Source organism: Oncorhynchus keta, chromosome 4 (genome assembly GCF_023373465.1).
Source record: "Oncorhynchus keta strain PuntledgeMale-10-30-2019 chromosome 4, Oket_V2, whole genome shotgun sequence".
NCBI lineage: Eukaryota > Metazoa > Chordata > Actinopteri > Salmoniformes > Salmonidae > Oncorhynchus > Oncorhynchus keta.
This window is the reverse complement of record NC_068424.1, coordinates 29891038-29914726: the sequence shown is the minus strand read 5'-3', so window position 1 is coordinate 29914726 and position 23689 is coordinate 29891038. Positions and strand designations below refer to the sequence as shown.

Genomic DNA, 23689 nt, shown 5'->3' with positions numbered 1-23689 from the left:
TTAAGTGGTGTTACAACACACCATGTAATGTTTCAAGACATCTCAGGATGATGTGTTTCAATACTCCAGGAAAGTTAAGGTTTCATCTCCTTGAAGTTGGTGGCAGTTCAGTTGCCACTAGCTTTGGTGTTACAAAGCACTTCATTTTAAAAGTATAGTAGAGCCTAATAGGGCATTTTTTATATTGTCATAATTAATAGGCTGAGAAAATACCTTTAGCTACAGAATATCTCACCACCATGCGTTTCAATCTCCCCTCTCTCCTTCATTCCTTTCTCCAGCGTGTAGAGAGAGGGGAGGTCAACAGTTTAATGAAATATGTTTTGTTGCGAAAACATGTTGCTATCAATGTTCCCGAACAGATTTCACTTGGTTTTCCAAATGAAGCACTGGCTAGCTGCAGGAACAGGGTTGGAGAGACCATGGCATACAGAGTTTGGGCAGAATATCACCTGTCATGCAGTGAGAGGCTGCATGCTCTTCAAACAGTGGTTTATGCATGTGGTGAAATAACCGGAGAAGCCAACCAGCCAGATTGAAAAACGACCAGTGGGAAAGCAGCCTCCACTCGCTATCCTATATTAGTAAAGACAATATTAAAGTGAGATAAGAACAGCGTGTTTAGCCTGAGGCAAGGAACAGAGCGCAAGCTTTTTTTTTGCTACGTTCTCAAGTCATCAATAGCCTATAGTCGCATCATGTAGGTCACATATGTTTTGATTTCTAAGATATTCACAACTATCATTCACAACTAAAGTTGACAAATAAATTCTAAATCTTGCGTATAGGACCTGTTTCAAATGATCACTTTTATGCTCAACATAGCCACTTCATATGCACACTCACTCCAGAATGGAACCAATTGCTTTTCTATTTTATTTAGTTAATGACTCAAAAAACGTTTAAATCCCCTTGGATTGATGAGGAATTGAAAAGTGGTATGGTTTAGAGAGATGAGGCAAAGGGTATGGCAAATAAGTCTGGCAGTGCAACCGATTGGCAGTCGTACTGCAAATTGAGTAATCATGTGACTAAACTGCAGAAAAATAAGAAACTATACTACGAAACAAAAATAAATAATATAAAGAATGACAGTAAAAATCTTTGGAGCACTTTAAATTACATTTTGGGAAAAAAGGAAAACTCAGCTCCATCGTTCATTGAATCAGATGGCTCATTCATCACAAAATCAACTGATATTGCAAACTACTTCAATTATTTTTTCACTTGTAGGATTAGCAAACTTAGGCATTACATGCCAGCAACAAACTCTGACACTACACGTCCAAGTATATCTGACAAAATTATGAAAGACAAGCATTTTAATTTTGAATTCCATAAAGTGAGAGTGGAAGAGGTAAAAATGATTGCTGTCTATCAACAATGATAAGCCACCGGGGTCTGACAACTTGGATGGAAAATGACTGAGGATAATAGTGGATGATATTGCCACATCTTCAATTTAAGCCTACTAGAAATTGTTTGCCCTCAGGCCCAGAGGGAAGCAAAAGTCATTCCGCTACCTAAGAATAGTAAAGCCCCCTTTCCTGTCTCAAATAGCCATCCAATCATCCTGTTATCAACCCTTCGTAAACTTTTGGTAAAAATTGTGTTTGACCAGATACAATGCTAATTTACAGTAAACAAATTGACAACAGACTTTCAGCACGCTTTTAGTGAAGGACACTCGATAACCACAGCACTTACACAAATGACTGATGATTGACTGAGAGAAATGTATGATAAAAAGATTGTGTGGGCTGTTTTGTTAGACTTTATCGATAATAGTCTGCTGATGGAAAAACGTATGTGTTATGGCTTTACACCCCCTGCTATATTGTGGATAAAGAGTTACCTGTCCATCAGAACACAAAGGGTGTTCTTTAATGGAAGCATCTCCACATAATCCAGGTAGAATCACGAATTCCCCGGGGCAGCTGTCTAGGCCCCTTACTTTTTGAGTAAAGCCAGTGTGTCTATGTATGCAGAAGACTCAACACTATACACGTCAGCTACTACAGCGATGGAAATGACTGAAACACTTAACAAAGAGCTGCAGTTAGTTTCAGAATGGGTGGCAAGGAATAAGTTATATAAAAAATATAACAAACTAAAAGCAACGTATTTGGGACAAATCATTCACTAAACCTCAACTAAATCTTGTAATGAATAATGTGGAAATTGAGCAAGTTGAGGTGACTAAACAGCTTGGAGTAACCCTGGATTGTATACTGTCATGGTCAAAACATATTGATACAAGAGTATCTTTTTAATTTTATTTAACCTTTATTTAACTGCGCAAGTCAGTTCAGAACAAATTCTTATTTACAATGGCAACTACCGCAGGCCAAACCCATACAACGCTGGGCCAATTGTGCACCGCCCTATGGGACTCCCAATCACCCCAATCACAGCCGGATTTAATGCAGCCTGGATACAAACCAGGGACTGCAGTGACACCTCTTGCACTGAGATGCAGTGCCTTAGAGCGCTGCACCACTCGGCAGCTAAGATGGGGAGAAGTCTCTCCATAATAAAGTGCTGCTCTGCCTTAACAGCGCTATCAACAAGGCAGGTCCTACAGGCCCTAGTTTTGTTGCACCTGGACTACTGTTCAGTCATGTGGTCAGGTGCCACAAAGAGGGGATTAGGAAAATTGCAATTGGCTCAGAACAGGGCAGCACGGCTGGCCCCTGGATGTACACAGAGTGCTAACATTAATAATATGCATGTCGATCTCACCTGGCTCAAAGTAAAGTACAGATTTACTTCATCATTACTTGTATTTTTGAGAGGTATTGACATGTTGCACCGAGCTGTCTGTTTGAACTACTGGCACACAGCTCCGGCACCCATGCATACCCCACAATATATGCCACCAGGTCTCTTCACAGTCCAAAAGTCCAGAACAGACTATGGGAGGCACACAGTACTACACACAGTACTAGTCATGACTACATGGAACTCTATTCCACATCAAGCAACTCATGCAAGCTTTAAAATTATATATTAAAAAACAGATAAAATACACCTTATGGAACAGCGGGGACTGTGAAGAGACACATGCATACACACACACAATAACATACGCACTATACACACACATGAATTTTGTGTTGTAGATATGTGGTAGTAGAGTAGTGGCCTGAGGGCACACAATTAATGTGTTGTGAAATCTGTTGTGAATGTATTGTAATGTTCTATAAATTGTATAACTGTCTTAATATTGCTGGACCCCAGGAAGACTAGCTGCTGCCTTAACAGCAGCTAATGGGGATGCATAATAAATACTAATATCATAATGTTTCTATATACCTGCCTAAAATGAATAATGACATTTTTGTGATGGTGTATATTAAATTGATTTATTCTACTTTTTTAAATAGACATGTTCCAAAGGCGCACATCGGCAGCTTGTATGTGGGGAGGGCAGGAGATGCTTAACGTGTTTATGTTCATTAACGGACAATTACCTTGAGCCCGGCAGTCTTTTGCGTGACAATAACCAGCTGACATTTCATGACCGCTACAGCCCTAATTGCATTGTCCTCTTTGTATCAAATCAAATCAAAATATATTTGTCACATGCGCCAAATACAACAGGTGTAGTAGACCTTACAGTGAAATGCTTACTTACAAGCCCTTAACCAACAATGCAGTTTTAAGAAAAATAAGAGTTAAGAAAAGTATTTCCTAAATAAACTCAAGTAAAAAATTGAAGTTGTGTTCATATGTTCACATGCCCTATCTCAGTCTAATAGATGACACAGACTGTATACCAGCACACACCAAGAGGCCCTCACACCAAGGAGACCACATTAATATACCCATGTTCAATTCTTAATGGAATCTCTGTATTTACTTATAGATGGCTGTCCTGGAAATACAGGCTAATGGAGATGCTGTTGTGTCCAAAGAGGCCATCACCAACGCAGGCCAGTCTCTGGAGGATCCCCTCATGAGAGTCAGTCTCACTCATGTTTCCATCCATGGCCCAAATATAGCAAAGCATCAAAATTGGCCAATGTGCAAAAAAACATTTGATTAAAACCCACACCGTATGAAATCAAGTTTATTGAATGTACATTTTAACGGATCCCAACACACAAATTAAACCCTAACTAATACACTACATAGCTCTGACCTTTGACCTCCACTCCCTCTTGCAGGAGTTTACTCAGTCGTGTGTGCGTCACGAGGCCAAGCAGCGTCCCACAGCCCACGACCTGCTCTTCCACCGCGTGCTGTTTGAGGTTCACTCCCTCAAGCTACTGGCTGCCCACTGCCTCATCAGCAACCAGTGTGAGTGTCTCCATCTCTGAAGCCGCCCATGCACATGGCATGCAATCTGTGGATTGACAACTGCCAATTTTTTGACAGAGAGTGGCATGATGGCACAAACAAAATGCAAACCAGGCTAGCCATTTGTGTGGGAGAGAGAAAATGTTTCCACATCTTATTTCCTTTTTGTTATGGGACAGCTGAAAAATACTGAAATCCTTCATTGGATTTTGTGGGATTTCTTTGAACGTCTGTTGTTACAATGGAAGTGGAAATGTTTTTTGATTCGTTTTGCTATATGCCAAACTGGTGTGGCATCCATGTAACACTCCCTTACCCATCTCTCTTTGCAGACCTGCTGCCAGAGAACTGTGTGGAGGAGAAGACCAAGTCCTTTGACCCCAATGGTCTCATGGCAGAAATTAAACATGGCAACCGGCCTGGCGTTCAGCTCAAGTATTCCCATGTGTCTCCTTTGGAGCTGGACAAGTTCCTGGAGGACGTCAAGTAAGGGCTAATTCCATTCACCCATTGGGCTCTGGTCAAAAGTAGTGCACTATTATAGCGAATATGGTGCAATTTAGGATGCAGCCTTAAAGAGCTGCCTTGGTCATTGCCTCTTATGGGCTTTGTGTAGGGTGTCATTAAGAAATGGCCTTGTGGCCCCTGACATCATTCTGACTCATCCCTCTTTAGGAATGGGATATACCCCCTCATGAACTTTGCGTCGTCGCGGCCCCACCCCGTCCCCCGTGCCCTATCCCTGTCCCACGAACAGGTGGAGACGGCGAAGTCCCCCACCCCTGAGCCCCAAGAGACAGAGAGCAGAAAGGTAATAATAATAATAATAATAATATATGCCATTTATCAGACGCTTTTATCCAAAGCGACTTACAGTCATGTGTGCATACATTCTACGTATGGGTGGTCCCGGGGATCGAACCCACTACCCTGGCATTACAAGCGCCATGCTCTACCAACTGAGCTACAGAAGGACCACAAAGGTGTGTGTCTGTCTGTCTGTCTGTCTTTCTATTTGTTTGTGTGTGTTAAGCCCTATTTGGACAGGTCGGGTAACGTAATTATGTAATTACGTAATAATTACAAAAAAAGGTGTTGCTCATGATTTGAGCAAGAAAAAAATGTGATTCAATAAATTGAACGAAGTGCTGCGCATAGCCTATATATATGAAGGCCCTATGTATCAACTTTCACAGTGAATGCTTTTATTTATATGTTTTGTGCGTATTCATTTAATATTGCCGATGTAAAAAAATAAAATAATAATAATGTAACCCTTGCTGTTAATAGATGGCAAAGCAGCCTACAGCTTAACTAAACTTTTGGAAATGATAAGTTCACTTTCTCATTCAACGACTTAAAACGCATCTCAAGTGCAATTGCACCGTTTAGCTCACGTCTGAGGGATGGGGGGCGTTTAGGACGTCTATTGTGGAATTAATTTATGATCACACTTCCTCAATTCAAATATTACGCCGACATGATATCAAAGAGGGTTTGGTATGGTTTGAGTTGTCAGTGTAGACCTGTTATCGCCTGGACTTGTTGAAATAGTATCACGCCTAGAAAAAAATAACGAATTACGGGGGGGCATGTTTGGAAAAAATGAATCCTGTCTGAATCGTACTCTGGAATAACGGATGTTCTGGATGTACTAGTCTCGTGCCAATATACAATTCCGGACAGAGTAACCTACTGTTTTTCAGCAAACTCCAAGGTCCTCTCATAATACTAGTTCCGTGCGTATCGACATCTTTGTGTTTACAGAGATATTACAGCGTTTGACAGGTACTGCTGGAAGTTTGAGCAAGAAAACATAGAATTAATGCTTAAACAAAGTGCTGCATATATTTCATATGAATGGCCTGCATTTAGCAACTTTCACAGTGAATTATTGTGTCTAAACATTTTGTGCCATAGAATTAAAGTTGAACATCGCCAAATGTGTCAGTTTAAGTAGGCCTAAATGTGGAATAAAAAAAACGTGTGCCTATAATCTTAATTAATTCAACCCTGGCTGTTGATGAATTAGGCAACAGATGACAAAGCAGGGCATTCCCGTATTCCCCACTGAGCTAACCTTTTAGTAAATAGCAAGTTTATCATCCATAAAATCATATCAAGCAAATACTGTCCAGACTCTCAAATTTTTATTAGGAGGGACATCTACCGTGGATCGCTAAAATAATCATTATAATTACACTTGAAATATTATGAGGACACCTACAGTACCGGTCAAACGTTTGGACACACCTACTCATTCAAGAGTTTCTTTCTTTTTTTATCATGTTCTACATTGTAGAATAATAGGGAAGACATCAGAACTATGAAAGAACACATATGGAATCATGTATTAACTATAAAAGTGTTAAACAAATCTAAATATATTGTATATTTTAGATTATTCAAAGTAGCCACTGTTTGCCTTGATGAGAGATTTGCACACTCTTGAAAAACCCTGGTATGAGTGGGTTCGTCAAAAACCTTTGACTGCTACTGTATATATTTGGCAGCTAAGCACAAGTTACAATTGTAGTTTATTATCGTCTAGACGTGATGATGAAATATCTTCATGTCTAGAATATAAAAACCTCCACTCCAGGCTTCCATCGAAGACTCAATTGAATGAAAAAGAAAATAAAGAATCCTGTGCAATCTTCCTCTGAAATAATGCCCATGCTGAGATAATGATTACATAACCGACGTCTGTAATAATACTAGTCCCAGGCTTTAAAGAGAATAGTGCATGTTAAAGTGCGCTGATCACTCTAACTGATGGTTGGTCTGATGGTGTGTTGCAGGTGATTCAGATGCACTGTAACTTGGAGTCAAATGAAGAAGGGACCAAAACTCATGTGAGTTTGACTATAGTCTTCTTTTAAATAATGGTGTCAATGTGTACAACCCCCCATGTCACGTGGCCTTTTGGAGATACTATAACATGACATAACATCACTATTTTTAAAAATCCATTCTGATCCTCATTGCATTTGGGGGATAAGCATATTCTGTGTTGACAAAATATATTCCTGTCCTCTCCTTAGCTCTCTCTGTTTCTTAAGATGGACGACAAGCTCCATCGACAACTTAGCTGTGACATCCTTCCGAGTGAGTTCTAATGGACACTTTCATATCCATTATTATGTTTTGTTTTTTTACATATCGTGGTATGAGGCTGAACTATTTTGTATGAATCTTTCAGCTGACAGCTCCAAAGACCTTGCCAATGAACTTGTTCATTACGCCTTCATAAGTGAGGTAGGTATCTTTGTCGCCTAATGTTATTGCAAACGGCCATAGTCATTTGCAATAACCTGTAATGATCTAACCTCAAACCCTGTGTAACCCCATGCAGGAGGACTGTGGGAAGCTGGCAGGGTTCCTTGAGGACGCGCTCACCAGACACAAGGGCAAAGCGCTGGCCTCTGGGATCACACAGTGAGAAGGGGCCTCTCCGGAAGCTGGCCTGCAGAGAGGGGCCTCGAGCATTGACCACTCAAACAGAGCAAGACAGGGGCTAGAAGGCAGGATGACTCAGCCAGGATCAGAGGGACTGGCTCCAGTGAGGGTTTGAAGGATTGAGCCTGATGAGTGGTGATTGGGACTGGGCCTGATGATTGGTGGATCATCCCAAAGAGGGCTAGGCTGGCCAGGACTGAGAGGGACTGAAAGCATCTCCGGTTGGATGACTCAGAGGCATCATGGCTTGTTAAATCCATTTGAATTCAATCACTTTTTGACAACACCCCTTTTGATTTGAACAAAATCTGCCATACATATTTGCCCATTGTAGAAGTGCTCCGAAAGTGACATTCAAGTGATAAAAGTGCTCAAAGTTGACTGATTTTGCAAACTCCACCATACCATGAGACATCCATGTCTTCATCACTGGAAAATATAATCAGTTGAGATTTATATAATTTAAATGCATACAAACAGGGTTGTCAAATATTTTATAATTTCTGGCAAAAATATAAAAACATTATACAAATGTTTTATTTTTGACCTTTAACGTCAATTATCTTTTCACATATGTTGCAACTTAGACCCTATTTTACATCATCTAAGGTTTTGTGTTATGCCCGCCATTGGTTGAGACACAACATGCTCTTGAATAAATCAAAATCATATACACATATTTAGCAGATGTTATTGCGGGTGTAGTGAAATGCTTGTGTTCCTAGCTCCAACAGTGCAGTAGTATCTAACGATTCACAACAATGCACACAAATCTAAAAGTAAAAGAATGGAATTAAGTAATATAAATATTAGGACGAGCAATGTCGGAGTGGCATTAACTAAAATACAGTAGAATGGAATATATATATATATATACATATGTAAACATGATTAAAGTGACTAGTGTGCCATTATTAAAGTGACCAGTGATTCCATGTCTATGTACATAGGGCAGCAGCCTCTAAGGTACAGGGTGAGTGTCATGTTTTGGCAGAAAAATGTACTAAAATGGGAATAAAATGAAAATGTCAACTTTCAAATGGTACCACAAAGATAATCAGAGAATGTTAACTTGAATGGGAATATTTGTTGTTTTAAATCTTTCTGAAAATCTGTTCTTTCTGACCACTTCTTCCATGGGCAAACGTGTATGGAAAGTTTTGTTTAAATCAAGAGATGCTGTCAAAAAGTGATTGAATTCAAATGGTTTTACCCGGCTAGGTTCAGCTATCCCACAATGCAGTGGAAGATTGCCTAAAAGGGCTGTAATGCATTAAGATGTAATCATCCATAATGCCACTACTATACTGTAGTGCCAGTAGAGATGTTTCCAATGATGAATGGATGTAGTGCATTCAAGACAAACCAATAAAACAGCTGTTTTATGTTATTTTACAGTCTTCTAATTAATAGTTGATAACTCCAGAAATGTACATTTGGAAGTTGTTTTTGGAAAATAATCTATAAAACGTTTTTTTTTAAATAAATAGTTTTATAAGCCCAAGCAATACCTACCATAGAAATGTCTAGCTCTTAGAGAGCAAACTTGATGACAAAGATGAGAACCGTCCAACATGCATGGTCAACATGCTAACACTTAAGTTAACTTCATTATTTTTGCTTAGTTCTATGAACAATATTAGCGTTGCACAGACCTTTTTCTGTTGACGTTTTAATGGTGTATAATGGTCTTCAAAACACACTCGCAGCGCATTCTAACAGTGCTTTGCTAGCCTGAATGAATCTCTGTGCATTTAGTAGTAACGAGCAATGAGATGATGCCTCTCTTTTAGCCTGTAGTGCTCTTAAGGGTTTTCCCTGTGAAAGTGTTCTGTAAGCCAAAGACTTGCAAAGTGCCTGTGATGGCAACCCACTATGTACAAAACCCATAATACAAAACACACAGCAACATAACGCAACTTCAGAAATGACAAAAACTCCTGACAGTCAACGATTCAGTCTATTGGGTTGGTGTCAACAGAATGCTATACTTTTCATTTATTCTGAAAACCAGCTTGTGAATGTGTTGAGGGGCCACAGCTTGTACCCTAGGAATGTCTAAATCCATTCTAGGAAATGGATCAGCTAAACACATAGAATATAGTCCACGCCGAATGAGCCATTTGAGAACGCGATTTTGAATGGAGGGTTTTGTTGAATAGTGAAGGGTTTCAAATAAATAAAGCCCAGAATATATTTTTTTGAAAGCAATTAATTACTGTTCCACTGAACGATATGAACTACTACAGTACACAACACTGAACTACACTGAACTACTACAGTACACAACACACAAAAAAGCATTATATACTTCTGGAGGTTGAAGCTGAATTCTGCGTAAGTGTCCACAGATGTCCGAAGCATTCTAAAGCAAGGAAAAGTCAATAATAGATCTATCGCAGTGGGATTTAGTAATTTATTGATTGCTTTAAAGTAAAAAATATATATATTAAAAACAACTTTTCTTAATCTTGAACAGTATACACTGAGTGTACAATAGGAGCACCATCCTAATATTGAGTTGCACCCCCCTTTGCCCCTTAAAACTGCCTCAATTCGTTGGGACATGGATTCTACAAGGTGTCGAAAGCGTTCCACAGGGATGCTGGCCCATGTTGACTCCAAAGCTTCCCAGAGTTGTGTCAAGTTGGCTGGATCTCCCTTGGGTGGTGGACCATTCTTGATACACATGGGAAGCTGTTGAGTGTAAAAAACGCAGCTGTGTTGCAGTTCTTAACACACTTAAACCAGTGCACCTGGCACATACTACCATACCCCCGTTCTGTTAACAATATGACGTTTTAGTTCTTATGCTATCTGTAAATCTCTGGTCCTATTACAATTACACTCCTGTATAGATGTTGCATAATATGCTCATTGCTCTTAAAATGTCAAGCCTTTTATCAGCTAATCTCTTGGGGAAAGCGCTTCTCCCAGTCATTTATCTGTAGGATATGGTGTACATAAATATGTGTCTGTTCAAAGGTGTTTCCCTTGAACAGAAGTATGAATGCTCGGAGTGGTGCTACTGTTGTCTAGTAGTCTGCAATGCATGTCTTAATAATAGCTCCAAACTGTTCAGACACTTCTTTTCCAAGATTGCCTTAGTCATTGACGGAGCTCCATTGACTTGATCAGGAAAAATGAATGTTCAGACTAAGCAAAGCCCATTTATCCATTAGTCTTTTTCCGTAGCGATCACTTCTTTCTCCCGAGTCTGGATTCTGTTGTATGTCGGCTCTGTATTGTACTGGACGTGTTCTACTCATCCTTCTGTAAAATATTGTTCTGCAATGAATGAAAATAAAACAATGTGATGTCACATCATGGTGAGACTGGGTTTACAGAGGCTTTTTTAATGTTATTGAATCTTGGGGTCCCTCACGACGCCAGGACAGCAGAGTCAATCACCACCTTCCGGAGACACCTGAAACCCCACCTCTTTAAGGAATACCTAGAATAGGATAAGTAATCCTTCTCACCCCCCCCCCCCTTTAAGATTTAGATACACTATTGTAAAGTGACTGTTCTACTGGATGTCATAAGGTGAATGCACCAATTTGTAAGTCGCTCTGGATAAGAGCGTCTGCTAAATGACTTAAATGTAAATGTAATGTAACGAGGGCCAGCTGACTAGAGCATACAGGTCGCAGTGGTGGGTGGTATAAGGTGATTTACTAACAAAACGGATGGCACTGCGATAAACGGCATCCAGTTTGCAGAGTAGAGTATTGGAAGCTATTTTGTAGAGGACATCGCCGAAGTCGAGGATCGGTAGGATAGTCAGTTTTACTAGGGTAAGTTTGGCGGCGTGAGTGAAGGAGGCTTTGTTGCGGAATAGAAAGCCGACTCTAGATTTGATTTTAGATTGGAGATGTTTGATATGAGTCTGGAAGAGTTTACAGTCTAGCCAGACACCTAGGTACTTATAGATGTCCACATATTCTAGGTCGGAACTATCCAGGGTGGTGATGCTAGTCGGGCGTGCGGGTGCAGGCAGCGATCGGTTGAAAAGAATGCATTTGGTTTTACTAGCGTTTAAGAGCAGTTGGAGGCCACGGAAGGAGTTTTGTATGGCTTTGAAGCTTGTTTGGAGGTTAGATAGCACAGTGTCCAAGGAAGGGCCAGAAGTATACGGAATGGTGTCGTCTGCGTAGAGGTGGATCAGGGAATCGCCCGCAGCAAGAGCAACATCATTGATATATACAGAGAAAAGAGTCGGCCCGAGAATTGAACTCTGTGGCACCCCCATAGAGACTGCCAGAGGACCGGACAACATGCCCTCCAATTTGACACACTGAACTCTGTCTGCAAAGTAGTCAAGGCACCAGGCAAGGAAGTCATTAGAAAAACCGAGGCTACTGAGTCTGCCGATAAGAATATGGTGATTGACAGAGTCGAAAGCCTTGGCCAGGTCGATGAAGACGGCTGCACAGTACTGTCTTTTATCGATGGCGGTTATGATATCGTTTAGTACCTTGTGCGTGGCTGAGGTGCACCCGTGACCGGCTCGGAAACCAGATTGCACAGCGGAGAAGGTACGGTGGGATTCGAAGATGGTCAGTGATCTGTTTGTTGACTTGGCTTTCGAAGACCTTAGATAGGCAGGGCAGGATGGATATAGGTCTGGAACAGTTTGGGTCCAGGGTGTCTCCCCCATTGAAGAGGGGGATGACTGCGGCAGCTTTCCAATCCTTGGGGATCTCAGAAGATATGAAAGAGAGGTTGAACAGGCTGGTAATAGGGGTTGCGACAATGGCGGCAGATAGTTTCAGAAATAGAGGGTCCAGATTGTCAAGCCCAGCTGATTTGTACGGGTCCAGATTTTGCAGCTCATTCAGAACATCTGCTATCTGGATTTGGGTAAAGGAGAAGCTGGGGAGGCTTGGGCGAGTAGCTGCGGGGGGGCGGAGCTGTTGGTCGAGGTTGGAGTAGCCAGGAGGAAGGCATGGCCAGCCGTTGAGAAATGCTTGTTGAAGTTTACGATTATCATGGATTTATCAGTGGTGACCGTGTTACCAAGCCTCAGTGCAGTGGGCAGCTGGGAGGAGGTGCTCTTGTTCTCCATGGATTTTACAGTGTCCCAGAACTTTTTGAAGTTAGAGCTACAGGATGCAAATTTCTGCTTGAAAAAGCTGGCCTTTGCTTTCCTGACTGACTGCGTGTATTGGTTCCTGACATCCCTAACAGTTGCATATCGCAGGGACTATTCGATGCTATTGCAGTCTGCCACAGGATGTTTTTGTGCTGGTCAAGGGCAGTCAGGTCTGGAGTGAACCAAGGGCTATATCTGTTCTTAGTTCTGCATTTTTTGAACAGAGCATGCTTATCTAAGATACTGAGGAAGTTACTTTTAAGAATGACCAGGCTTCCTCAACTGACGGGATGAGGTCAATATCCTTCCAGGATACCCCGGCCAGGTCGATTAGAAAGGCCTGCTCGCATAAGTGTTTTAGGGAGCGTTTGACAGTGATGAGGGGTGGCCGTTTGACTGAGGACCCGTAGCGGATAGAGGCAATGAGGCAGTGATCGCTGAGATTCTGGTTGAAGACAGCGGAGGTGTATTTGGAGGGCCAGTTGGTCAGGATAACGTTTATGAGGGTGCCCTTGTTTACAGATTTAGGTTTATACCTGGTGGGCTCCTTGATGATTTGTGTGAGATTGAGGGCACCTAGCTTAGATTGTAGGACTGCCGGGGTGTTAAGCATATCCCAGTTTAGGTCACCTAACAGAACAAACTCTGAAGCTAGATGGGGGGCGATCAATTCACAATTGGTGTCCAGGGCACAGCTGGGAGCTGAGGGGGGGTCGGTAGCAGGCGGCAACAGTGAGAGACTTATTTCTGGTGAGGGTCATTTTTAAAATTACATGCATGAAACCAAGGCTTTTTCGATCACAGAAGTCAACAAATGAGGGTGCCTGGGGACATGCAGGGCCTGGGTTTACCTCCACATCACCCGCGGAACAGAGGAGGAGTAGTATGAGGGTGCGGCTAAAGGCTATCAAAACTGGTCGCCTAGAGCGTTGGGGACAAAGAATAGAAGGAGCAGATTTCTGGGCATGGTAAACTATATTCAGGGCATAATGCGCAGACAGGGGTATGGTGGGGTGCGGGTACAGCGGAGGTAAGCCCAGGCACTGGGTGATGATAAGAGAGATTGTATCTCTGGACATGCTGTTTGTAATGGGTGAGGTCACCGCATGTGTGGGAGGTGGGAAAAAGGAGGTATCAGAGGTATGAAGAGTGGAACTGGGGGCTCCATTGTAAACTATAACAATGATAACTAACCTGAACAACAGTATACAAGGCATATTGACATTTGAGAGAGACATACAGCGAGGCATAAAGTAATTGCAGGTGTTGATTGGGAGAGCTATCTAAAACAACAGGTGAGACAATAACAGCTAATCAGCTAACACAACAACAGCAGGTAAAATGGCGATGACTAGGCAGAGAGGGTCTGATTAACTACAAACAGAGCCTGAGTTCGTGGCTGGGGCCGACAGATTAAAAATAAATAAACAGAATGGAGTACCGTGATTAATGGATAGTCCAGCAGGCATCACCTATGTAGCCAAGTGATCATAGTGTCCAGGGGGCAGCAGTAGATGGAACAGGGAACCCGCCACTACGCTAGCAGGCGACAAGGCGTTTAAAGTTAGTAGCCCTCCGACGGAGGCCGGTTGAAGGCACAGCGGATGGAGTATTCGTCGGCAGACCAATCGTGGTGGTGCGGCGGGGCGCTGTGTCGACAGAGAATCCAAGCCAGATGGCGAAAGAGGTATTGTAGAATTTAGTTTGCTGGCTGGGAGATGCGCCTGGCTCACGGCTAACTGGCGCTAGCTTCGTGGCAGTGGCGTTAGCCACTATAGCCAATCGGTAGCAGCGGTGATCCGGTGCCAAGGTCCAGAGTTTACAGCAAGGATCCGGTGGAGTATCGGGCTCTAGCCGTGTATGAGTGGGGTTCGGGTGAACAGCTGAGTAGGCTGGGAGGTGGGCCTCAGGGATAGCTTCGGTACTGGGTGCCACGGTGAGCTCGCTCACTGAGCTAGCTAGCTGCAAGCTGTGAGCTAGCTAGCTGCAAGCTAGCTGTGAAGATCAGAAGTAGTGGTCCAGTCCGATACTGGTAGACTGGCGAGTATTATCCAGGCTAAGAACAGGGCTGGTATCTGTGCAGAAGGTAAAAGCCGCTAGCAGTGGCTAACAATGACTGAATAGCTAATTAGCTGGTTAGCTTCTGGAGGTTCTTGAATGTGTTCTAAAATTAAAAATATTAGCGATACCGTATCACATTGGGTGAGGCAGGTTACCGGAAGATATAATCGAATTAAAAATCGAAAAGAGATTGAAAATAAAATTGAAATATATATACAAAAAATACGAAAAATACAAAAGTACACGAGACACGAACAAAACACGTCTTCACTGCTACGCCATCTACGGACAATTCCTTAGACCTCATCAAATCAAATCAAATTTATTCATATATAGCCCTTCGTACATCAGCTGATATCTCAAAGTGCTGTACAGAAACCCAGCCTAAAACCCCAAACAGCAAGCAATGCAGGTGCACAGTGGCTAGGAAAAACTCCCTAGAAAGGCCAAAACCTAGGAAGAAACCTAGAGAGGAACCAGGCTATGTGGGGTGGCCAGTCCTCTTCTGGCTGTGCCGGGTGGAGATTATAACAGAACATGGCCAAGATGTTCAAATGTTCATAAATGACCAGCATGGTCGAATAATAATAAGGCAGAACAGTTGAAACTGGAGCAGCAGCACGGTCAGGTGGACTGGGGACAGCAAGGAGTCATCATGCCAGGTAGTCCTGGGGCATGGTCCTAGGGCTCAGGTCCTCTGAGAGAGAGAAAGAAAGAGAGAATTAGAGAACGCACACTTAGATTCACACAGGACACCGAATAGGACAGGAGAAGTACTCCAGATATAACAAACTGACCCTAGCCCCCCGACACATAAACTACTGCAGCATAAATACTGGAGGCTGAGACAGGAGGGGTCAGGAGACACTGTGGCCCCATCCGAGGACACCCCCGGACAGGGCCAAACAGGAAGGATATAACCCCACCCACTTTGCCAAAGCACAGCCCTCACACCACTAGAGGGATATCTTCAACCACCAACTTACCATCCTGAGACAAGGCTGAGTATAGCCCACAAAGATGGCTTGGTTTTTGCTCTGACATACACTGTCAACTGTGGGACCTTATATAGACAGGTATGTGCCTTTCCAAATCATGTCCAATCAAATGAATCTACCACAGGTGGACTCCAATCAGGTTGTAGAAACATCTCAAGAATGATCAATGGAAACAAGATGCACATGAGCTCAATTTCGAGTCTCATAGCAAAGGGTCTGAAAAACTTATGTAAATGTAATATTACGTTTTAAAATTTTAATCAATTTGCAAACATTTCTAAAAACCTGTTTTCGCTTTGTCATTATGGGGTATTTGGGTGCAGATCGCTGAGGTTTTACAAAAAAAACAATTTTAGAATAAGGCTGTAATGCAACAAAACGTGGGAAAGGTCAAGGGGTCTGACTACTTTCCGAAGTTAAAGTCTGCCATGTTTTTGGATGATGTGATGACAAAGTCACTGCTCGCTCTGCTCCCTGTGCTAACTGAGTGCTAGTGCACATGTGATGTTGGTCAGTTTAAACTGGATGCAACAGGGATATAGAAGGTTCATGAATCATCATATGCGAACTTGAGTAGATTACCTTGAAAATAACAGTCGGACATCTTGAATGCAGTCTCCAATTCTTATTATACCTCAGTGGCTGTCACTCTTGTGTGTGAAGGCACTAGCTAGCCGCTTTGACTAGAGGGACAAGTGGTGTACTGTACATGGCGATATTCCACTGGCTGTCTGAAAAGCGCTTTAGTTTATTGTTAGAACCTTCGTAGGAGCATAGTTCAATTCTATTCATTGCAGCCAATGACAGTGCAGGCAACTGCCGATTGACTGATATACAAAAAACCTTGCATCATAAATAAGCAGTCATTTTAATTTTGTAGATCAGTAATTTATTCACAATTTAGCTATTGTGAAAAAGGGTTGCCATCATTGTTGACCAATACTCCAAGTGGGTACAGTGCCTTGCAAAGTTATTCATCCCCCATGGCATTTTTCCTATTTTGTTGCATTACAACCTGTAATTTAAATTTTAATTTGTATTTCATGTAATGGACATACACAAAATAGTTTAAATTGGTGAAGTGAAATGAAAAATGTTTTTTTTTTTTTTAATTAAAAAAAATAAAAAACAAAATTGGTGCGTGCAGAAATATTCACCCCTTTGCTATGAAGCCCCTAAACAAGATTTGGTGCAACAAATTACCTTCAGAAGTCACATAATTAGTTAAATAAAGTCCACTTGTCTGCAATCTAAGTGTCAAATGATCTGTCACATGATCTCAGGATACATACACCTGTTCTGAAAGGCCCCAGAGACTGCAACACCACTAAGCAAGGGGCACCACTAAGCAAGCGGCACCCTGAAGACCAAGGAGCTCTCCAAACAGGTCAGGGACAAGGTTGTGGGTAGGGTTATAAAAAAATATTGGAAACTTTGAACATCCCACGGAGCACCATTAAGTCCATTATTACATTTTTAAAAGAATATATCACCACAACAAACCTGCCAAGAGAGGGCCGCCCACCAAAACTCACAGACCAGGCAAGGAGGGCATTAATCAGAGAGGCAACAAAGAGGCCGAAGATAACCCTGAAGGAGCTGCAAGCGGAGATTGGAGAATCTGTCCATAGGACCACTTTAAGCTGTACACTCCACAGTCTTAAAAAATTAAATAATTGGCCACCAAGGAAAACACTATTTCTGGCACAAACCCAACACCTCTCATCACCTCGAGAACATCATCCCCACAGTGAAGCATGGTGGTGGCAGCATCATGCTGTGTGGATGTTTTTCCATCGGCAGGGACTGGGAAACTGGTCAGAATTGAAGGAATGATGAATGGCACTAAATACAGGGAAATTCTTGAGGGGAAACCTGTTTCAGTCTTCCAGAGATTTGAGACTGGGACGGAGGTTCACCGCCCAGCAGGACAATGACCCTAAGCATACTGCTAAAGCAAAACTCAAATGGTTTAACGGGAAATATTTAAATGTCTTGGAATGGCCTAGTCAAAGCCCAGACCTCAATCCAAATGAGAATCTGTGGTATGACTTAAAGATTGCTGTACACCAGCGGAACCCATCCAACTTGAAGGAGCTGGAGCAGTGTTGCCCTGAAGAATGGGCAAAAATCCCAGTGGCTTGTTGTGCCAGGTTTATAGAGACATACCCCAAGAGACTGTAATTGCTGCAAAGGGTGGCTCTACAAAGTATTGACTTTGGGGTGTGAATAGTTATGCAAGCCCAAGTTTTTTTTTGGTCTTATTTCTTGTTTGTTTCACAGTAAAAAAATATTTTGCATCTTCAAAGTGTTAGGCATGTTGTGTAAATCAAATGATACAACCCCCCACCCCCCCCCACCCCCAACAAAAATATAATATAATATCAATTTTTATTCCAGGTTGTAAGGCAAAAAAATATGAAAAATGCCAAGGGGGGTGAAACTTTTGCATGCCACTGTATCAGAAAAAATGTTGCGGTCCCGCCCGCCATTGGGGTAAGCAACCTGTGGTTAACTAGGTTACTCCAGTTGCTCAGGGTAAAAACTTTACCTTTTTCAAAAGCAATTGTCTTGTCTCCTTGTTTTAGTCAATTACAAAACTATAAAGATTACTTTTAAACATTGCCTACTCATTAGCGTTCTCACTAGTTAGAAAACCGTAATATTGTAGGGCTTCCCTTCATGCCCCTTTTCATGACCGTGCTAACAGCCACATGAGTGAGTCACTAGCTAACTACTGATCGGAACATTAAGCTAGCCAAGACCAACAACACAAACACACAGATTATACAGCTACAAGTAGTGAATAGTTACAAATGGATCATACTAAACAAGTTAAATGTTTTACCTGTGAATACAGTAGTTTAATCAAATGATAGTGACAGAATTAGATTACTTCTCAACGTATCGTATCGCAGACCAAAGCGCTGTTACAGATCACTTTATATATTCTGATCTGTTTTAAGGTGTGCTTTTTGCAATTTTCTTTAATAAAAAGGTAGGCCTATGGCATACCCTCTCATACCCCCTCAATTCAAGTCTTGGTTTTAACTTAACAGCCCTTCACTGACATGGAGGTAGGCATGGTGGGTGAAGGAATTGACCGACAAATCTATAGATATAGTATTTAGTTTAATTTTGTCTGTCGAACAGGTAGGCCTACCTGTTTTTCCTTAAATATCAAAGTTGCCCTCTGGTCCTCATTCTCATTTTCGTGCTCTCCTTCTCAAACTGAACAGAACATAGGCTAGTCTGCGTGTAAAATATTGATTTTCTGGGGGACTACGCCTAACCAAAAACTGCAGGCACTTCATGTTTTTGATTTAACCGACCTGACCAATTAACTCAGTTGTGAATATGGGCCCTTGCCTGTCAGTATGCTGGCCGGACAGTAATGCCACTCCACCTGAAATGCAACAAAAACATGAAAAATAATTTGCTTAGTCAAGTCAGTAACTTTGCTAACTAGCAAATGAAACTGTCATGTAGCGAACTGTGCACAAGCCCCCCAAATCAGCCAAATTATATGAAAACAACACCGCAGTTCAGTGGGTGTGCAGGGTGTGGCTTGAAGCAATGAGTAACGTATTTAAAGGGCGGGGGGGCTGCCATAATCAACATCCACAGCACACAGGGAACAATGGGTTAATTGCTTTGCTCAGGGGTGGAAAAACAGATGTTTACCTTGTCAGCTTGGGGATTCGATCCAGCAACCTTTCAGTTACTGGCCCAACACTCTAACCACTAGGCTACCTGCATTGTGGATCAATGAAATTGGGAATCAGCCTATTCAGTGACACCCACAGAACACAACTGTGAAGAGTTTACACACATATTAACCTCCTAGCTCTTATTGCAGAACTCACTATTCAGCCTATTGTGAATATTGAACATTCATATTGTAATGTACAGCCTTACCTATGGATCTTGGGTCCATGCAAATGGGGTATCAGCCTTCTCAGTGACCTCCAGAGAACACAACTGTGAAGAGTTTACACATATTAGTGTAATATCTTATTGCAGGACTTTGAGTGTGGGAAATCACCTCCCCAGTAAGTCTATTATGCGTATTGCACATTTATATACACAATGTACAGCCTTACCCCATTTCATGGACTCAAGATCCATAGGTATCAGCCTACTCAGTGACAGCCACAAAACACAACTGTGAAAAGTTCACACAAATATTAGTGTCAAAGCTCTTTTTGCAAGACTTTGACACCCCTGTGAAATGAGCCACATTATTTCACAAGTCAACCTACTATGTGTATTGAACATTCAAATTGCAATGTACAGTCTTACCTAAGGATGTTGGGTCCATGAAATTAGGTATCAGCCTACTCAGTGACACCCATAGAACACAAATGTGAATAGTGTACACAAATATTGGTGTCGTAGCTCTCAGGACTGACTGTGGGAAATCACCTCACTATTCAGCCTATTGACTGGTGAGCTAATGTGGCTCATTTCACAGTGGTATCAAAGTCCTGCAGTAGAAGATGTGACCTTAATATGTCTGTAAACTCTTCACAGTTGTGTTCTGTGGGTGTCACTTAGTAGGCTGATTGATACCTATGGATCAAGCAATGCGCTGTAACATTGATCAACCAATGATTTGATCAATGTCACAGACATTTGACTGACTCACCCTCATTATCATATTGGAGGAAGAAATACATACAGTGGGGAGAACAAGTATTTGATACACTGCCGATTTTGCAGGTTTTCCTACTTACAAAGCATGTTGAGGTCTGTAATTTTTATCATAGGTACACTTCAACTGTGAGAGACGGAATCAAAAATCCAGAAAATCACATTGTATGATTTTTAAGTAATTAATTAGCATTTTATTGCATGACATAAGTATTTGATCACCTACCAACCAGAAAGAATTCCGGCTCTCACAGACCTGTTAGTTGTTCTTTAATTAAGAATCCCTCCTGTTCTCCACTCATTACCTGTATTAACTGCACCTGTTTGAACTCGTTACCTTTATAAAAGACACCTGTCCACACACTCAATCAAACAGACTCCAACCTCTCCACAATGGCCAAGACCAGAGAGCTGTGTAAGGACATCAGGGATAAAATTGTAGACCTGCACAAGGCTGGGATGGGCTACAGGACAATAGGCAAGCAGCTTGGTGAGAAGGCAACAACTGTTGGCACAATTATTAGGAAATGGAAGAAGTTCAAGATGACGGTCAATCATCCTCGGTCTGGGGCTCCATGCAAGATCTCACCTCGTGGGGCATCAATGATCATGAGGAAGGTGAGGGATCAGCCCAGAACTACACGGCGGGACCTGGTCAATGACCTGAAGAGAGCTGGGACCACAGTCTCAAAGAAAACCATTAGTAACACACTACACCGTCATGGATTAAAATCCTGCAGCGCAGGCAAGGTCCCCCTGCTCAAGTCAGCGCATGTCCAGGCCTTTCTGAAGTTTGCCAATGACCATCTGGATGATCCAGAGGAGGAATGGGATAGGGTCATGTGGTCTGATGAGACAAAAATACAGCTTTTTGGTCTAAACTCCACTCGCCTTGTTTGGAGGAAGAAGGATGAGTACAACCCCAAGAACACCATCCCAACCGTGAAGCATGGAGGTGGAAACATCATTCTTTGGGGATGCTTTTCTGCAAAGGGAACATGATGACTGCACCGTATTGAGGGGAGGATGGATGGGGCCATGTATCGCGAGATCTTGGCCAACAACCTCCTTCCCTCAGTAAGAGCATTGAAGATGGGTCGTGGCTGGGTCTTCCAGCGTGACAACGACCCGAAACACACAGCCAGGGCAACTAAGGAGTGGCTCCGTAAGAAGCATATCAAGCTCCTGGCCAGTCTCCAGACCTGAACCCAATAGAAAATCTTTGGAGGGAGCTGAAAGTCCGTATTGCCCAGCGACAGCCCTGAAACCTGAAGGATCTGGAGAAGGTCTGTATGGAGGAGTGGGCCAAAATCACTGCTGCAGTGTGTGCAAGCCTGGTCAAGAACTACAGGAAACGTATGATCTCTGTAATTGCAAACAAATGTTTCTGTACCAAATATTAATTTCTGCTTTTCTGATGTATCAAATACTTATGTCATGCAATAAAATGCCAATGAATTACTTAAAAATCATACAATGTGATTTTCTGGATTTTTGTTTTAGATTCCGTCTCTCACAGTTGAAGTGTACCTATGATAAAAATTACAGACCTCTACATGCTTTGTAAGTAGGAAAACCTGCAAAATCGGCAGTGTATCAAATACTTGTTCTCCCCACTGGAAATAAATAAATGAATAAATATATAAATGAATACAATTAAAGTTTGTATAATTAGATAACACATACAGAAATAATGAAATACATACAGATATGTAGAGAAAATATATACATTTTAGTCAGCATTTTAGTATTTCCTTGCTCATTTATTTAATTATGTGTGGATATATTTATCTATTTATGTCTGCATATATTTATTCATTTCATTCTAATTACGGCAGGTTTGGTCTTCCATACTGGAAGAGTGTTTTCACACTTGGACCCTTTCGGGCTATTTTTGTGAAGTCAGTGCTGTTCACATAATTTTTTCTGCAGTGTGAATGCTCCAATTGAACTCAGACCCCTCAAATGAGCCCTGTGCTGTTTTTGGACATTGATTAGTGATTGTCAGGTATGGAGTTTTGTACCGACACATTGCTCAGATTATTTGTTTGAAATACTGTATGTGATCTATAGGCTACGAGACCTTCATAAGCTGTTTATTCAGATGTGGATTTGAATCAAAAATGTATATAAACCCTTGATTGCCCGATGCTACGTATTTGCCATTGAGAGGCTTTGAAACCGTCGGTCGGCCATATTGGTACTCCCCAGTAGGAGCAGTCCTCCATAGGAATGAATTGAATTCTACAGTATTTCAGTTAAATGTTTCAAGGACATATTACATGTCTTTGAATGCTTTTTGTTAATTAATAATCTCTGAAAAAGATCCTTTAAGGAAAATGTTTTTATATTTGATCATGTTTAGCTTACATAATATAATGTAAAAGTATGCATTAAGGTGTCTGTAATATAATACATTGGTCAAAAACTAATGTAGACATTAATAAATGCATTTCTATAGCCTACAACATATTTTTTACAACAGTGGGGGAATGCCAATATGGCTTCAACACAGCACCCCTATTTGTCATCCAGTGTATATATGAATCATTGGTTTGAATAGTGTGAGAAAACAATATTTGGTGAGAATCACAACATCGGGTACAAAATCAATGCTAGCTCATAAAGGGGCAGAAGCCTACATTGGGTGTACAATTTTCTGATATTTATTAGTTACCAATATCATGTACATGTTAATATTATCTTCTGATTATATGTATTATGTCTCATCTTTCAACTAAATGCAGTCTTTCAGCTTCCAAAATGTAAGTAGGTATATATATCTGACAGAATGGCTTGTCCTGCACTTTGTGAAAACCCAGAGTGCTTTGAGTGGATGTTGGAAAATGCAAAGATGACACAGACCACAAAATAGGTGAAGTGAACTGGCAAAAGGGTACACATTCAAAGGCAAGGGCAGTGTGAATACAAAGAGAACTGAGTTCTATAGCTTTTTTTTTTTTACCCCAGAGTTCACTTTAAAGAGGTGCTATGCTTCGGGGGGCTCTTTGAAGGTGTCTGAGTTTCTTTGGAGTGTTAACACTGCACAAAAAATAACGCGAACCGCACTGAGTTCACAGAAATTGGTGAAAACACCCTTAAAGAGGACTATATGTGAAAA

The 23689-nt window shown here is 41.7% G+C and overlaps 1 protein-coding gene across 2 annotated transcripts in view; it reads left to right on the top strand.

Moving 5' to 3' along the window:
- LOC118373133 (nuclear receptor-binding protein 2-like) overlaps positions 1-11096 on the top strand; it is a 51375-nt gene extending 40279 nt beyond the window's left edge. For both annotated transcript variants that reach the window (XM_035759198.2, XM_035759207.2), the window contains exons 10-17: positions 3869-3964; positions 4170-4302; positions 4635-4788; positions 4978-5113; positions 7104-7157; positions 7347-7410; positions 7505-7560; positions 7658-11096. In XM_035759198.2, the coding sequence (XP_035615091.1) occupies positions 3869-3964; positions 4170-4302; positions 4635-4788; positions 4978-5113; positions 7104-7157; positions 7347-7410; positions 7505-7560; positions 7658-7744 (780 nt within the window). In that variant the 3' untranslated portion in view covers positions 7745-11096. The remainder of the gene's footprint in view (positions 1-3868; positions 3965-4169; positions 4303-4634; positions 4789-4977; positions 5114-7103; positions 7158-7346; positions 7411-7504; positions 7561-7657) is intronic.
- Positions 11097-23689: the final 12593 nt, after the last annotated feature.